Source organism: Equus przewalskii, chromosome 1, assembly GCF_037783145.1.
Source record: "Equus przewalskii isolate Varuska chromosome 1, EquPr2, whole genome shotgun sequence".
NCBI lineage: Eukaryota > Metazoa > Chordata > Mammalia > Perissodactyla > Equidae > Equus > Equus przewalskii.
This window is the reverse complement of record NC_091831.1, coordinates 147,141,690-147,160,255: the sequence shown is the minus strand read 5'-3', so window position 1 is coordinate 147,160,255 and position 18,566 is coordinate 147,141,690. Positions and strand designations below refer to the sequence as shown.

Sequence of the window (18,566 nt, the reverse complement as noted above, 5' to 3'; positions counted from 1 at the left end):
TCCTAAACGATCTCTTTGTTTCTAAAATGTTCTGCCTGATCAAATTTAAGGCCAGAACCTGTGATTTTATTTCCAGGGACAGAGGGAAAGAACTGAACTGTTAACTGTCCAATAAAATTTTGCCATCTTTCTAAGAATAAGAAATTAAGCCACTCTTTAGATCTCTGTTTGCTATGTAAATAAAATCAAAATTGTCCAGCAATCTTAGCATGGTATCTTGTAAATATTTAATTGATTTCAGTGCTAGTTTTAACATCATCCAAATCTTCTACATTTCTGTGAAGTTGTGGAGTACCAGCCTAGATGCATCATTCAAGCATGTCCCCTAAATTTAGAGTAAATGTGGAAAAAATGTCAGCTAATAGCACCCAGCATTTACCAAGAACTCCCTGTTTACCTGATGTGGTACAAAGCCCTAATGTGCACAACCGTTTCATTTAATCCCAACACTCTGAGGTGGGTGCTAACACCATCCTCATTTTATAGGTGGGAAAACTCAGGCATCAGACAGGCTAAGCAACCTGCCCAAGGTCACACAGTAAGGGCTTCAGTGGAAATGGAATACAGATACTTGGACTCCAGTTCTTGTGCAGACTGGGTTCGAGCTCGTGGTTTGCCTAGAGTTGAGGAGCATGAGGGCAGTGCAGGGCCCTCACGCAGAGTGTGCCCATGGGCACAGGCTCCACGACCTGCAGCTTCCTCAAAGTGAGGGAAAAGAGCTCTCCAGAGTGCTCTCCTGCACGGTCCTGGGGCTGCCCCATGCACAAGGGGCCAGCTCTCCCATTCTCCCCGGAGAGAAGCTGGGGAGAGGAGGTGCTATTTTTTTAAACATGTTCAAATTTAATTTTCAAAATTTTTCAAAACGTTTCCGGGCACCTAGTAGACTAGTAAATACCCTTAGGCACAGAAATGCTCCTGTTTATAAATTCTTGTGCAATTCCACACCAATCTCAGAAATCTCGGTAAAAGCTACAGTGACGGCGTCTCACACCTTGTGGAACTCGAGCACAGACAGAGTGCACATGGTGTGTGGATCTCACACACACAGATGGACGTGGAATTTAGCTTTTACAGCCACTCTGGGCGCTCAGGTCCGAAGTCACCCAGCAGCAAAGCCAGAATTCAAGTCCAGATCACACCCCTCCCATGTCCAACTTGATTCCCATGCCCCACGGCCCAGACGAGGCTGCGCCAGGAGGCCTGTGGGAGAGACGGAGGAAGGGGAGAGGGCCGGGGCTTGGAAGAACAGCAGCCAATGTCACCAGGCTCCCTGCAGCACGCACAGTTCCCAACTGACTAAAGAGAACCTTTGTTCAAGGGTTGGTATGAAACTTGACAGGCGCCTTCCCTCAACGTTAACAGCAACGGTTCGCTGGCCAAGGCAGCGTACGAAAGGTCACACACACCAATAAAACAGACAAAGCCAACAAGAACTGTCGCACTACCTTTTAGGGGAAGAGCTCAGAGTTGAGTTCCACCTTGGGTGGCTCTCTGTGATACGGCCCCTCCTCAGCACCTTCCCAGGGCTGGGTGGGGGAGGATCCTCCAGCTCCAGGCTGCCTGGAGGTGAGCAGGGGGCTCAGGCAGGGGTGGCGGGAGTGTGGGTGCCGTAGTCCAGCAGCGAGTCACCAGCGAGGCAGTAACTCACTCACACACAAAGGTGTGTAAGGCAGACCGTCCTTGCCAAGGAGTGCCTGAACTGCTTCCTGATGTTTCGTTTACATACAAAGCACAGAAAACCCCACTAATTTTGGAATAACGGGGGTTTCAATGAAAAACCTAAAGTATGAAATTATTTAAAGCAGAGCAGGTGTTTCTCACTTTCAAGTTCATACTGTAAGAGAAGCTAGAATTTCCTAAGGAACAACCCTGCCAAAGAGAACTTGAACGAATAATCATTTTTAAAGGTTGCTGCTAATGTGAATCAGGATGAAGTAAAAGATGCCCGCTGAACTGTGACCTTGGGAAATCATTCAATCTCCGAGTCCCAGGCAGAGAGGAAGAGCCTGAACTACGAAGAATTACTGTATTACATAGCTTGCTTACATTATTAATTTGCTTCGTGATACTTTCTTCCACAGATAACAAAAAGCCAAAAATCAATGTTCAATTTCACTATCAAAGTAATGCCAATTAAAGATTTAGCATATTAGCACTTTAAAAAACTCATAATACTCAACGCTCCTGAAGGTGCAGTGAAATAAACACCCTTATGTATGTTAGTGGGGGAATAAGTTGGTATAACCTCAGCGGAAAGCAATTTGATACTTTGTGTTAAATGCCTTTAAAATGGGGTAACTCTACTTTTTGAAATCTATCCTTAGGAAAAATCCTAGACACATGAAAAAGATTTTGCATGATGTCCATTGTAGCATTATCTATAACAGCAAAAAAAAATTTAAAAAAACATGTGTTCTCTTCCCCATAGCTTGTATCTCTTTCTACCACAATATAAAATTTACTTATCTATTATTATTTGTTATTTATTCCCTGTCTCCCGCTGGGGGAGTGTAAGCCCCATCAGGGCTTCTTGTCCGTTTGGTTCACTAACGCTTCTCATATGCTTGGAAGTCTCTGGCACAGGGCTGGGGTGCTCAATGCCCCCAGATGCCTGCATGTTGAACAGCACCTCCTTAGCGAGGCCTTCCCACGAGCACCCTGACAAAAGGAGCCTCTCCAGTCTGTCTGATCCCCCACCCCCTCCCCCCATTACCCTACTCATAGCACTTACCATATCTGAAATTACCTCATGTTACTGTTTGGGTGTTATTATCCCAGGATGGTAGAAGCACCTTGAGAGGGGCCCTCATTGGTCTGGCTCACTACCGCATCCTCAGCATCCAACACAGCATCTGGGACACGGTAGGTGCAGAACCAGCATCCGTGCTCTGACGGACTTCTCCCCTCATCCAGTGGCCATCAGGCTCCAGCCTCCCTCTCTCACTTCTCTGCTTCCTCATCACACCTCATTTGGGTGCTGGTCACTCCATGCTTCCCAGCTGCCTCCCAGCCCCCTTCTCCCCCATCTGCCCTGGAAGATCAGATTCTTTTTCTAAAGCACTGCTTTAATCAGACAGCCTTCACTAACGCCCCACTCTTTCCCAGAAAACTTCCCTTCGGGGACCTCCACCAGTCACTCCCTTCTACCTCACAGTCTGGGCTCTTGCTCCTCTCCTATTATGGACCTCCTTCCCTCCTTGATTAGCCTTTTCCAGGACCGAAATACCTGTCCCCGTCTTCCCTCACTTCATCTCTTCTGTCTGGTGGGGAATCACGTCTCATGAGCTCCACTCTCTATGCTACCCATTCTTTAAGTCACTTTACAAAACATCACCTCCTCCAGGGCAGTCCTCCCTGATCACTCCAGGACCTTTTTTTTGGCCACTTCCCACCTCCCGTTCTCTTGTGGAGCTCCTCATGGAACATCTAGTACTGGCGTTACCTGTGGGCCTATTTCTTCTCTTCTGACAGGTTGTGATTTCCTGCAGGGCAGTCCACACACCAGAACTTCAGAGCCCCAGAGTCTCATAGGAATCACCTGCTTCGACCCCATGTCTCCACAGGTGAAGAGACTGAGGATTAGAGCAGGAAAGTGACATGCTGCCAGTCAAACCCACTAGTGGCCGTGCAGGACTCGGAGCTCCTCCCTCCTGGCCCGGGGTCTTTGCTTTTACACCAGGCTCAGTCCCATAGCCTTGAGGTCCCACACAGCCCCCAGCTCCTGGGACCCTAAGTAGGACCTGTCAGATACAGGAGTTAATATATGACCCTCTGAGCTGATGGCCCAGAAGAGTTTCTACGCTGGGGGACTGTGGAACTCAGACACACTTATGTCATACTGTGGGGCATGCAGGCACGTGTCATGTGCAGTGAGAGGACTAAGAACAACCAGGACACAGAGTACCCGACACGAGCAAGTGGGAATGAAGTGATGAGGTTCAAAACCAGCACCCGTAAAGGAGGAGTCTGAGTGGATCCTGAGGTGCGATGTTTGTGTAAATGGGTTACCCACACAGCCACAGGCACGAGGCTCAGCAATTGTGTTAAACATTTTTTCTTCTTTTTTGACACCTCAGAGGCTTGCCCAAAGCTATGAGTTCCAGGCACTTTGCGTTGTTATCTGCAATAACAAGAATTCAAAGGAACAAGAGGCCACAGGAAGACTACAGAAAGAATCCACTGAGGTTCAGAGCTGATTAGCCCCCCAACAGGCATCCTGTGCGTTAGACGGGGCGTTTGTCCCCGGCTCCAGCTTGCTCTCCTTTTCCTGTGTTCTCAGAGAGGGCTGCCAACTCCAGTGGTGATTGCTCCGAGTCTCCAGCCAGGCCGGCAACGTAAAAAGGCAGAGACATTTGGAGTCCAAGCAGCTGGGCGGAGGGGGGGGGTTGGGAGGATGGGAAACCACCAGGGACATCTCCTTGTCCCTGTCAGCTGAAGGCCACGATTTGCCCCACACAGATGGCTCCCGGGCACTCTGGCTGCCATGCTCAGTCTGGGCTCAAGGACCTGCTTTCAAACAAGCGTATATGTGGACAGTGTCTTTTTTCTTCCATTGCTTAGGCTAGAAACTTTTTTTAACTTCATAGAAAGTCATTTGTGACAAGGGGATGAAGAAAATCTTCCAGAAGATGAAAAGTCCCTCAACATACTCAAACACCATCTTCTCAGAGATGGGCTTAAGAATGACTAACAAACTATAAGAGGCACATTATTCAAGGACAGACACCCGAAATTGCAGCCGCAAACTTGGTCCCCCCCGAATACTCATCCATGCATGCGGTCTGGGTTTTGACGGTCACACTTGTCCTTGGAATACTGGAAAAGGCATTAATTGTTTTAGTAATACACCTAAAGTCTCAGGACTTGTTATGTGCTGAATAAATTTACTTCATCCTTAGTACCTTATGGGGTAGGTGCTATTCTTCCCCCGTTTTATAGATGAGAAAACTAAGACTCAAACACATTAAGTGGTTTATTAGAACCTAGGATTTCTTACTTGTCCTGCATTCTGTGAATCATCACAAATGCCCAAATCTAAGACTTTTTAGTAGGTATTTATTAAGTAAACACTCTAAAAAGTAAGATGACACATGTATTTGGGGTGCTTTTGAGCATTATTTTTAAATTCTCAAGCCAAAATCTAGAGAAATGGCTTGCGTAATTATAATTAGGATTTTAAAAAATATACATCTTTCTGCATACACTGTCATCTGTGCCTAGAGTTTGAGGGTTCAATTCACTGATACAGTCTGGGACTTTTTTTTTTTTTTTTGAGGACGATTCATCAGCCACCAATCCTCTTTTTGCTGAGGAAGACTGGCCCTGAGCTAACATCCTTGCCCATCTTCCTCTACTTTATTTGTGGGACGCCTGCCACAGCATGGCTTCCCAAGCACTGCCATGTCTGCACCCAGGATCCGAAGTGGGGAACCCCGGGCCGCTGAAGTGGAACGTGAGCACTTGCCCGCTGCACCACCAGGCCAGGCCCTGGCATGGGACATTTTTTTTTTTTTAAGATTTTTATTTTTCCTTTTTCTCCCCAAAGCCCCCCAGTACATAGTTGTGTATTTTTCTTAGTTGTGGGTCCTTCTAGCTGTGGCATGCGAGATGCCTCCTCACTGTGGCCTGATGAGCGGCGCCATGTCCGCGCCCAAGATCCGAACCAGCGAAACCCTGGCCCTCCAAAGCGGAGTGAGTGAACTTAACCACTCGGCCACGGGGCGGCTGCATGGGACATTTTTTAAAAGAGCTTTAAACCAACACCAACAGTCATTTTATCCCTTTGAGTGTTACTAAGGGTTTAAACCATAGAGATGTAAAAGAAATATATAAAGTACAACTTGCGAGTTCAGTTGGAGAAGCAGCTTTATTTCCTTACTTTTAAATCCAGGGCTATGAGGTTAAACACATTTCAATTCATAATGAGCGTTGGAAAGTTCTCCATAATGCAGTTTTTATTGATAATACCTGATCCACTACTTCACTAGGAGAGGGGCTGAAAACAAAAGGTTCGACTTTCAACTCCGGTTTGTCTTGAATCTGGAAATGATGTTTGTAAAGCAGTTTCTTTTGTTTCTCTTCATGTTTAATACCAAGAAGTAGAAGTGGGAGAAGAATCAAATGTTTATTATCACAAAAGTCTTATAAAATGGTCCAGAATAGACAATTATTTCCTAGCAAGTTAGTACCACCACCACCACATACAACAACTGTTATGACACCGTGCGGGACAGTTTCTAAGGCATTTCCCACCTGTTTCATCACCTCATCCTCACTGTCGCTGGAGCAGGTATTTTTACCCCTAACTTATAGAAAACTGTGCTTATGACTAGGTAAGCAGCTTGCAGGAGACCACACTATAATGACTACTTTGAACATTTTGATATATTTCCATCCAGTCATTTCTCTGTGAATATAATTTTTTCTTTATCAAATTGGGATCCAAGTGTTTAAACAATTTTGCATCTAGATTTTTCACCGTTAGTTTTTCCTCATGCCACTAAAAATTCTTTGAAGACACAACTTTTAATGGCTGCATGCTATTCCAAGGTGAATATGTATGAATTTAGTTTGCCATTTCCTTACTGTTGGGCATTAAATAGCTTCCCATTTCTTGCTTTTAAAAATAACGCTGAGATAAACATCCCTGAACAGACATCTCATCTACTTTAAAATTTTAATTTTCTTGGAGTTATTGGAAAACTGTCAGACCAAGCTTCACTTCCATTTTAAAACTATACGTCTTCTTTAAGCGTGAAATCTAGCTTTTATTTTCATTTTTGTTTTTCCTTAGTTAAATCATTGACATTATCATCAGGACTGCTTGTTCAGATAACATCATCTTTGAAACTGCTGTGCCTACCAAAGGAATGGACATTAGCCTGTTGGACCGGGAAAGTGGAACGGGCTGGGTAAAGCCTTGTCACATCTCTGTTTTTCCAGCTATCAATGGAGTTTAAAGTACACGGGGCTGAGATGTGTCTAAAGCACACTGCTGTCTAACCTAAGCCAATCCCTGAGCTATTCCACTCCACCTTCCATGCTATTCTGGAACGAGGGTGGAAGAAAGGGAAAGGAAGGAAAGGAAGAAGAAGAAAGGGAGAGGAAGTTTACGGGAATCAAAGGCAACATACTTCCCAGTTTCTTCCTGTCCTGTTTATTTTTCCAGTCATTCCTTTGCTCATGCAGTGAAGATCTATTAAGTGTTTTCTATGTTATGACTTGTAATTTATGAATCAGACAGCAGACTTCAGGCTGACCTGGGAGCACTATAAGGTTTCATGAGGAGGCTATAGGATATAGTATGTCCCAAAGGTGCTTGACTATAGAACCATTTTTTCTTGGAACACCTATTAGTAATCTCCCAGAATTGCATTCCACAGAACACAGGTTAAAGGAAAAGGTTAAAAGGCATTTAGTAAAACTCAACATTTATTCTAATTTTTTCAAATGAAATTCTTTTAAAATTAGTAATAGAAGGATAATATCTTAACGTGATTAATTTATAAAATATTAAACCAACAGCTAACATCATATCTTAAGGTGCAAAACAAAGGCATGACCATTAAAATGAGAAGCTTGAGGGGACCGACCCCATGGTGTAGCAGTTAAGTTTGGTGTACTCCGCTTTGATGGCCCAGGTTCACAGGTTCAGATGCCAGGCACGGACCTACAACACTCGTCAGCCATGCTGTGGTGGCAAACCACATATAAAGTGGAGGTAGACTGGTGCAGATGTTAGCTCAGGGCTAATCTTCCTCAGGAAAAAAAAATTAGAAGCTTGATATGAATGCTCACTTCCCAATACAATAAAATACAAAACATAAGAGGAAACAAAGTAATCCTGAATGTAACTGATACAGCTGTCAATCTAGAAAATCCAAGAGAATCTACCGAAAAGTTATCAGAATAACTTGAATCAAATGAACAGATACAAAACGAAAACACAAACAAAATCAGTAGCTATCTCACGTCCCAGTAATACCTAGTTGGCAAATATAAAGGAAAAAAAAATCTGATTCACAAAAGAGTATAAAATACCCCAAAACAACATTAATCAAAGTATATAGAACCTGTATGAGTAAATCAGGCACCTTCCTGGGATATAAAAAAGAAGGTCTGAGTAAAAGCAATGCTGGGTTCCCGCTTGGGAAGAGCAAATGCCAAGACATAAAGCAGTCAACACAAATGGATCCCAGCGGGATCATCTGGGAAGAATCTAATGAAATAATTTCAAGGTTCCTCTGAAAGAACAACAGGAAATGATGATTGACAGTATTTGGAAAGCAAAGAGAAATGAGCTCAGAAGGGTATGCACTACCACTTATTAAAGAATGTTTTAAAGTGATAATACGTAAGACAGTATGCTGCAGGTATAAGATGCCACCAACAGAATAAAAGAACGGGAGAGAAAGGTCCCAAAAGGTCCCGACATTTAATAAGTCAGCCTCTGAGGGAGCCTCATGCGACAGTGGGAAAAGATAGGATTACTCAAAAAATAGTGTTAAAAAAGAAAAAAAAAACCCAAAATGAACACTTTTGAAACAGATTTCACTTCCAAGGGTGTTAAAGAGTTAAATATTTTAAAAAGCCTACCTAATAAAAGAAAATATAGGTGACTATTTACTGAATCTTAGCATAAACAAGGATTTTCTAGGCATAAGAGTGATAAAAGACATCATGAAAGAGGAAAAAAAATGTTAGATTTGACACAAATATTAAATATATCTGCACGTCAAAAATTATCATAAAAAATTTAAAAGACAATCCTCAAACTGGAAAAATACTTATAATAGCTATGACAAAGACCTGATAGCCATTATTGAGCAAAATTTTTAAATAGCTACAAAATAAAGACATATACTCCAAATGAAAATTGGGCAAAGTTCACAGCAATTCACCAAAGAAATATACACGATGACTATATATAAGGTCAACTTCACTAGTTAAAAAAAAAAAGAGCAAAGTAAAAGAAATTTTTCCTATAAAATTTGCTTTTAATAGTAATACTTAGTTTTACTGATGGTTTGGTGAAATAATGATCCTCATAGTAAATTCCTTGGTGGGAGTCTAATTTGCAGTAACTTTTCTGAATAGGAATATGTGTATATATATTCAGGATGAAAAAATATAGAATACAGTATATATATATATAAAATCAGGAATATTATAAATTTGAAAAATATTTATACCTTTGGATACAGTAATCCATGCTTTTCTAAGCATGAGACAGCTATTCAAAGAAAAAACCTAGAAATAAAAGATTTATAGCCAAGAATGCTCACTGCAACATTATCATAACAGCGTAAAATTAGAAACAACGTTCCAGGCTGTATGACAGAATGTGAGGCCGTCTTAAAGTTATTTTTGGAGATTATTTAATGACACAAGAAAAAGTTCACTATATCATATTTAAGTGAAAAAAGGCTGTTTATTAAATTGTGTTGATTGCATAATCCCCAGTTTTGTAAGCACGGATTCCAGGTCTTCATCTAGGTCATTTGTTAAAAATGTGAACAGTTGGAGCTTGGACCACAGGCCATGGAAGGCCGGCTGAAGCGAGACTCTCTCTTCAGGCTGGATGGTTCAGTTGTCATGATTCCATCAATTGAACCTTCGTCTATCAATGGTTCCCAAATGTTTCCCGGGGGAGGCTGCCTAAGAATCACTCTGAGAGGTGGTTTATAAAAACAAAAACAGATTTCTGAGCCTCACCCACAGACAGTCCGATTCAGGAGGTGTGGGATGAGGCCCCGGCGTCCGCTTCAGAAGGTCTCCCAGTGATTCTGACCCGCAGCCAGATCCGGGGACCACGGCTTTCTAGTTCATAATTTTCCAAGGTTTTGAAAAGGATATTGAATGTCTTTTAGAAGTAAGCTTCTCCATGTGAGTTAAGGAAGTGAATTTGATAATTAACCACAGGCCCATTTCTCCGAATCCTCTGGCACTGCTGCCTTTTGTCGGGTAGATGATGTAATGAGTGGACAAGAGGCCATCCTACAGTGTCTTGCCAAGCTGACTGTCACTACTGCCACACCCCACCCACCCTGGAGCCCCCACTGCCCTTCTCAGAATCCTTGCTCTGAGTCCTGCCTCCTCTCAGGCTTCTGAAACACCAGCTGCTTCCCCTCTGCCGCCCCTTCCATCAACTTTTCACTCTGCCAAGGTGAACCAAACCTCTGGAATGCGGGGGCCCAGGGCACGCTTCCTCCCCTTCAGTGCCCAGTTGCTCAGAGTTTCTATATTTGACGCTTCACCTCCCACTCATTCCTCAACCCACCGCCACCTGGCTTCCATCACCACCACTTACTGACACGCCTCCTGCCAAGGTCACCCTGGCTGCTGATGGCTAATCCACTGGTTCCATTCCAATCCTTCTCCCAGAAGCATCTGCCACTGCTGACCGCCCGCTCTCTCCTTCCTTGGCTTTTGTGGGTGCTGTCTGCTGTCTCACCTGTCTAGCACCCGTTTCCCCTCCTTTGATAATGGTACCCTGAGGACCCACCTTTCCCCACTCCTGGTCCACATCATGGTTTGGGGGCTAAGCACCCCACTCTGGCATGGCTATTTCATTCCCCTGGCTCTAGCATTTGTTCAGGGATGGGCATATGGCTAGAGTCGAACCAATGAGACCCAAACCTGAGACTTTTGCTGAAACTGTTGGGGAAGAAGTTTCTTTTTTCTGGGGTTGCTGGGCTGGCAGAACGTGAGTCTGGAATTGGAGATGGCCACCTGCCCACCCCATGCGGGGCAACTGCCTGAGAAGGAGGCCAGCACGAGGAAGGCAGCAGACCTGAGAGACAGAGTCCTGAGGGCACCACTTGGGGTCCTAGGCTGGGCCTGAAGCCAGCACACCCCAGGCAGATCAGTTTCATGAGAAAATTTGTACCTTTGTACTTAGGCCTTTTTTAGTTGAATTTCTCTGTCACTTGCAACCAAAAGAGCCCTAAGATGGCTCTGAACCACCATCCTCCCCTGGCATTGCTTCACCTTTCGGGTGACTTTCTCCCCAGTGTCTCCATAAGCTCCTCTTCCTCTTGCTCCGGGACTCATAAGTCCAGCCCCTCGTGGACTCTACACCTGGGTATCCACTTAAACATAGGTTGAAATTGAAACTCGTAACTATGTCCCCACTCTCCTTCTTCTTGTGTCCCTATCTCAGTGGACAGTTCTACCATCCACCCGCTTATCCAAGAAACCTGGGCCTCACCATCGACACCATCTCGTCCTGACTTCCCGGTCTCCTTTGGCAGCTAACTCTGGCTCATTCCTCAGGGCTCAGCTTTTAGGTTGCATCCTCAGCGAGGCCTTTTCCAACCTCCAAGCCTGAATGAAGTGTCTCTCCTATGCGTCCATCCCATCCTGTGCTTCTAGTGTCATAGCTCTTGTCACTGTGAACACTAATGGCTTGTTGATTCCTTTCCATATTCCCCATGAAACTCTAAGTTCTATGACAGCCGGGCCCATCCCTGAAATCAATATTATTTGAATAAATGAACACTGGGGTGTATAAATATGATCTTATATTGTATATTACAAATATAGTCTATTCTTCTGTAAAAAATTAAGTATTTCAGAGATCTGCAAAGGGCACGGTATTTGACACAGATTTTCAGGGGCTCCAGCGCCTGATGAGGGTGAGAACCACCAGACCTCCCACAGTGTCTCTCTCATGGGATTTCTTTTTAATGGGTGAACCAGGCTGCCTTGTAGTGAGTGCCTTCACTTTTCTTCTCTTTAATAACTGAGTCTAGAGCTTATCAAAGGAAAGAAGTATAGCTTTGTTCTTAAACAGAATCTATTTCCCCTCTTTTTTGAAAACTGGGACATTTGCCTGTTTTCAATTTTCTGATACTTTTCATAGTCTTCATAATTTCTTAAAAATCACCAAACACAGTTCTTTGAGCACAACTGCAAGTCCATGCTATACGGTCCTCCCACCCATCTACCCACCAGGTGTTTACTGGGCCTTGCTTGAGCCAGACCCCGGAGAGCTCCTCATTCTCTGGGGTCAATTCCCCTCAGACATGGCTGGGCTCCCTTCTACCATCTCTGGATCACTTTCTTTGCCAGAAAAGGAGGAAGCAAAATAATAGCTGAGTAGTTCTGCTTTCTGTTACTGTTACCGCCAGAGGCCACAGCAGTGGGCCCATCACTTCCTGATTCTTTTTTTTTGGTTCTAATTCTGCCTAAAAAGGCTTTTGTATTGTCCGAGGCATTTTTGCCCTCTCAGCCCACTCTTTCCGGCTTCTTAATGTTTCACACTCTCCATAAACCTTGTTTCCACGCTTGCATATGGAATCGCTGCCCCTTTTTCCCTATGAACACTATATTTAAATAATATCTAAAGTTTTAAAACACAATTACCTTATCAAGTATTTTATAGGAAAACATCATACCTGATTTTACTAACTTGAGTGTTATGAAGAATGAATATGCTTACACACTGACAAAAACATACAGGGAAAAAACCATATAGGGATTGTGTGGTGGCTATTTGCACCCCCTTTTTTCTCACGTGTGCTCCATAGCTCCTTTGTCCTTAAGTTCTTTTAGCTTATTTCCACTTTTTTTGTTTGTTTTCTTCCTGGCATCCATTTTTACTTTAAATTATTGTACCCAGATGCAGAAATCACCTGGCTGCCACTAACTGCAGAATTATGAAAATTAAATAAATCACAGGATGGTTAGTGATGGAGGACTGGATTGTTTTATATTTTTTATTGAGATAAAATTCACATACCATAAAATTCACCCTTTTAAAGGATAGAATTCTGTGATTTCACAAAGCTGTGCAACTAATACCACTATTAAATTTCAGAACATTTTCATCACCCCCATAAGAAACCCTGTACCCATTAGCACTCTCCTTGCCTTTTGCAATGTGGATCTCTAATTGTCCCGCCATTATTTGTTGAAAAGAATATTCTTTCCCCCCATTGAATTGTCTTGGAATCCCTGTAAAAACAAAGTGACCACAGATGTATAGGTTTATCTCTTGACTCTCAGGTCTATTCCATTGATTTATATGTCTATCCTTATGCTAGTACTACATTGTTCTGATTACTGTAGCTTTGTAGTAAGTTTCAAAATCAGGAAGTATGAGAACTCCAACTTTGTTCTTTTCCAAGATTGTCTGGCTATTCTGGATCCCTCACATTTCCATGTGAATTTTAGGATCAGCCTGTCAATTTCTGTGGGGAAGGCAATCGGGATTTTGGTAGAGATTACACAGAATCTGTGGATCCCTTTAGTGCAGCCATTCTAAAGGTATTAAGTCTTACAATCCATAAATATAGGATGGCTTTCCTTTTTTTTCTTTTTTAGGTTTTTACTTTCAACAAAACTTTGTAGTTTTCAGTGCATAAGTTTTACACTATTTTTGTTAAATTTATTCCTAAGTATTTTATTCTTTTAGATGCTACTATAAATGGAATTGTTTTCTTAATTTCATTTTCAGATTGTTCATTGCCAGTGTATAGAAATACAATGGATTTTCTATATTGACCTTGTATCCTGACACCTCACTGAACTCGTTTATTAGTTTTATGAGTTTTTCTTTAGGATTTCCCTAAATCGTTAGGATTTTCTGTATACAAGATCATGTCCTCCGAGAACAGAGATGGTTTCACTTCTTTCTTTCCAATCTGGATGACTTCCATTCCTTTTTCTTGCCTAATTATCTTGGTCTCTACCCTTTTAAAGCCTATACACTTTCTTGGGTGACTTCCCTCTTTCTTTCTTCATTAGAAAAAATTTTCTGGAAGAAGGTGACAGAGTGTAGGAAGAATAAAGAAAGTGGAGTTATTAAAAAAACACAAGTTGGAACCATGTGAAGTGATTTTCAGTGACTCTCTCTTCCTCTCAGTGGAAATGTCTTCCTCCACAGCACCTGGGCCCAGGGATTTTCTGGAGGAATCTCTGAAACGTGTTTTCCTCAGGTTTTGGACACAAGCCGGGTAAGCCCAACATCCACCCTTCCTCGGCTCTTACAGAGTCTAAGACGACATGGCTACTCGCCCCGGGCCCATCTCTCCTCCTTCTCCGGACAATTCTCTCCTGCTGGTCAGAGGCAGAGCAACACTTCCTCTCATTGCACCCTCTGTCTTCTAAGAAATAAAACTGTCAGTGTGGCAACAGGTTTACCAGCTGTTCTGCTTCTACCCCAAAGAGACTTTGACAAATATCTCCCTCACATCTGAAGTCTCCTTCTGGGACAGTTTTGTGATCCATGTGAGGAGAGTCCACCCAGACTCTCCTATCTGTCCTCTTCCTTGCACTGGGGCCCCTCATGGTGATCTCCCATGCAGGAGTGTGTGTGTGTTTTCTTGACACTCAGGCTCTTCATCCACCCCATCTGGAAGACCTTTTCATCAGAACAAGGCCTACACTTAATTTCCTCACTCCAGATGAAAGTCCTGGTTCACCATGTTTTAGTGGGTCCTAGCTCTTCCCAGTCATGGGACAAAGGAGGGAAGAGTGAGGTTTCATGAAAGGTGTGGAAATGCACACCAAAGGCCTTGTTGAGTGGCTTTACAGTAAATAACATTTCCCTCCAAATCAGTGCAAGCTCTGTGATAGCATGTACAGGAAGCCAGGGGGATAAGAATCTATGGCTATGCAAACAGGTGCACCCTATCTCACAAGCAAGTGGGAGCTTCTGGTGCTCAGTGGCTAGACGTAAACAACCCAGGTACCACCAGCCTCAGAGAAAAGAGAGCCACGGAAGCAGGCAGGATCCAGGGCGGTCAGCACCCTGGGCCAAGACCTCTGCTCCCTGGTTCCAGTGTAGGACTCCCCAGGGGAGCTGTCCTTTTGTTTGGGGCTTTCCTCCCAGGAGCTAAATCTCTTCCTACTACCTTCCCTCTGAAACCAAACTCAGATCTTGGGTGCCTCACCAATCTTCCTGTTCACCCTGATTTGCTTGCAACCTCACAGGTTCACTTTGTGCCCTCTGCCTAACGACACTCTTAGGCCGGGAAGGTCTCAAGAGCAAGCGACTTCCTGATAAGGTGACTCCTCCCTCACTCTGGGCTTGCACATGGCTTGAGCGCCTACTGAGAAAAGGTCCATTTGGATGGAGTCACCAGGAGTCAAATCTCAAAATCTTTCTTAAAACTATGCTTAGCTATTCCACAAAGCTCCCTCTAAAGGAGGCAACAAAGAGAAGAGTGAGAAATGATATAATGAAATAGTAAACTGAAAAAAAGATCCATTCATGTGCCTGTACATTGTGCTCTCCTGCCTCAGACTTGCTTATTATCCAGGCTATGGGAACACAGACAGAGGGCCACATCACATCCAGGTTGGTTCAGCGTCAACAGGGGCTCCCTAATCACACACGGGACAATAAAACCCTCATGGTAAAGACAGACAGGAGGGACTGTCCGGGGTGCTGTGAAGATGCCACCACTGATGTCTAAGATTATTATACTTATAACAATGCTACCTTCTTATCCTTCATCTGTATATTTCAAAAGGTCCACCTCCCACTCTTGTACCACTTGGTCATAATACTTCATTATCCCATAAACTTAAAAATCAGTTAGTATTACTGAGAGCTTACATATATTGTCTGTCATCTTTCAAAGTGCCAGTTACTATAATATTTCTACAGTTCATTTTGAGTGTCTAGGGTGACATATTTAATACTATTTTCCTATTTTCAGCTTTTAAAAAGAACCAAATAAAGCAATTTTAGAATTATTTTCTTCAGTTTTCCTTCACATTCAATTTACTGCCTAGAACTATATTTCAATATAGCTTATTTGCTTTGCTAAATTCATTCATAGTGTATCTGCAGGCCTGGACTGAACATATTTCCTGTAGTGACAACTACTCTATTTGTGGGAACTATTTAGGTCACTGGAGTGGAGAAAAAGAGGCCGCTACTTAATAGAAATGGCATGTATCCAAATATAGAGGCAGTTCTCCGAACACCTGTTGGACATCAATGATGAAGAGATTGTTACAATTTCCAAAACCCTGGACCCAAACCTTAAACGATCAGTCACTTTGTTTCAACTGACACAAGGTTTAACCCAGGAAAACAAGTCTCCTAACCAGAGTCTCAAAATGCAAGATGCCTTAGCAGTAAAATAGCCTCTTCAAAAAGCAATGTTTCAATGTAAATTTTTTTCCCATCAAAAATCAGTTCGGAGGAAGCTATATTATGGGAAGTTTAGGGCACGCACAGTAATTCTTTGCTTTTGGAGACAGCGAGCATGCCAAATACTTTCAGTTGTCAAGGGTGAGCTAAGAGAGACTGACCCAACCAAGAAACGGAAACTAACGAACAGTAATATGACACTCCCCTTTAGTTCCACTGGCCACGGGTTGGTGGGCTGCTACACCCAGCTAACTTCCTAGGGCCGGATAAAGGCGAGACTGTGTAAGGGCTGAACGATGGCGGCCTCTCTCCCTGCCTCCCTCGAACACCGTGGCGGTGGTGGTGGGGTTGGGAAGGGGATGGGGTGGGGGGCTGGGGGGGTTGGGAGGAGGATGGGGTGGTGGTGGCGTGCAAGGACCTCAAGAGAAGTGGGCTTGCAAAATACTCTCTACTGTTGCCACATTCATTCATTCAATAAAAAGTTATGCGCCAGGCACTGTGCTGGGGCTTAACTCCACAACTATGACCCAATGGTCCATTCTGATACCCCACATCTCTGTCCCCATTTCCAGCCCTAGGCCTCACTCGCCCATTAGTAAGGTGCTTATAATCGCCTCGCTCTTCCTGCCTTCCCCAGGCCCCCAGGCCAGGGTGACAGGATAAAACCAGCTGGAGGAGTGCCTTTCCAAGAGCAAGAAGGAGGGCCCGGAGTACGCGGAGAAGGGGTTCCAGGTACCCTCCTGCCCGCGTGGGGAGAGCCAGTCCCTCCTCGGGAGGCCGCGTCCTGGGGCGGGGCTGCGGCACCCAGGCACCGCGCTCCGACGGGGAACCTGAGGTCACGCCGCTGCTGGAGGCGGAGGCAGCGGCGAGGGGGTCCGCGAGCGGCAGGAAGCCCGACGGCGGCGGGAGGCGGTGACAACGCGCGCGCACGTGGGGAGGATCGCTTCCACCCAGGTGGTGGGGCAGGACTCCAGCAGGGGTGAGGGCGGGGCGGGTTACCTGATGAAGGTGGTCTTGCCTGTGCTGTACTGGCCCACCAGGAGGATCATGGGCTTGTTTTCGAAGTCGGCGTCCTCCAGCGCAGGCGAGTGGAACTCGTGGAAGCGGTACGCCTCCTCCAGCGGCAGCACCTTGCGCAGGTAGAGCGAGCGCAGGCCGCCCGTCACGGTCTGCACGGCGTCCATGCCGCCTGCGCGCTCGCGCCCGCCCGCCTGCCGCCCCATCCAGCTGAACATCTCGCCGCCGGTCCGCCCGTGCGCTGCTCCGCGCCCGCCCTCTCACTGCCGCCCCGCGCTCGGATCCTGCTCCGGGTTCGGACCCTCCCCGGCTCGCACTGAGCTGTCCCCGCTGCGCTCGCCGCCGCCCGAGCGGGCCCCGCCTCGCGCCGTCGCAGCCAATCTCCGGTCGCCACGTCACGAGCGCTCGTTCACTATTCAGGAGGGCTCGCTCCTGTCCTTCCTCATTGGGCCGCTGCCAGCGCGGGCGGAGGCGTCAGCCAATGGAGAGCAGGTTCTTCATGAATTATTGATGCTGGAGTCCATCTGGAGGACGCGGCTGGGGAGAGGGTGCCTCTTCAATTGGGTGGCGCTGACTCGTCATCGGAGGGCCCCCCATTGGTCGCCGGGGCCCCACCTCTGGCCAGGTGGCGTCGGCTTCCGGGCAAATCTGAGCTGGCACAAACGAGTCTTCGGAGGCTGCTTAGCCTCCTGGATCGTTTACTCATCTCAACCCTATGGACGTCGAAACTGGGGAGGAAAGTTCAGAAAGTTGACAGGCAGGTTCTTTCTATCCCCTGGCAGGTTATTATTACCCTTACTGTATTGGTGAAGAGGTCTTGACTCACGAGCATAATTGATAGAATTTGAAGTAGGAGAAGTAGACTGCAATCTGCTTGAGGAGATGCTTCTCCTACTTCTCGAGGCTGCCTCCCCTGAATTCTGGATGGTCTGAAGGCCGTTTGCCCTTGGTTTTCTTTATTTGATTTTCTGTAAAATCGAAGATTTAGTCATCGTCCTCATTATTGCAACCTAATTTCCCCATATGGACATCTAAGAGAGCTATTGTTGACTCCTAGCTGCCTCTTTTTTCTGGTTGAAAGGACACATCTAAATTGAGATTGAGAGAAACAATCAGCCATCACTTTTGGTGTCCTAGGTTAGAGTTTTAGAATATTTCTCAGTGGTTTTAGAGCATTTCTCAAGTGTGATCCACAGGGCCACCTGCACTAGCATAACCTGGGATGCTTGTTAAAATGAAGATTTCAGGGGCCGGCCCGTGGCCGAGTGGTTAAGTTTGTGCGCTCTGCTTTGGTGGCTCAGGGTTTCGCCGGTTGGGATCCTGGGCGCCAATATGGCACCGCTCATCAGGTCATGTTGAGGCGGCATCCCATATAGCACAACCAGAGGCACTCACAGCTAGAATGTACAACTATGTACGGGGCGGGGTGGGGGGGTGCTTT

The 18,566-nt window shown here is 45.2% G+C and overlaps 1 protein-coding gene across 2 annotated transcripts in view; it reads right to left on the bottom strand.

The window, feature by feature from the left end:
* EHD4 (EH domain containing 4) overlaps positions 1–18,566 on the bottom strand; it is a 76,711-nt gene extending 58,145 nt beyond the window's left edge. The window contains exon 1 of one of the 2 annotated variants that reach the window (XM_070583368.1): positions 17,108–18,566. In XM_070583368.1, the coding sequence (XP_070439469.1) occupies positions 17,108–17,343 (236 nt within the window). In that variant the 5' untranslated portion in view covers positions 17,344–18,566. Of the gene's footprint in view, positions 1–3,442; positions 3,804–17,107 lie in introns of those variants that run through there. The other variant, XM_070583373.1, reaches the window with a different exon arrangement.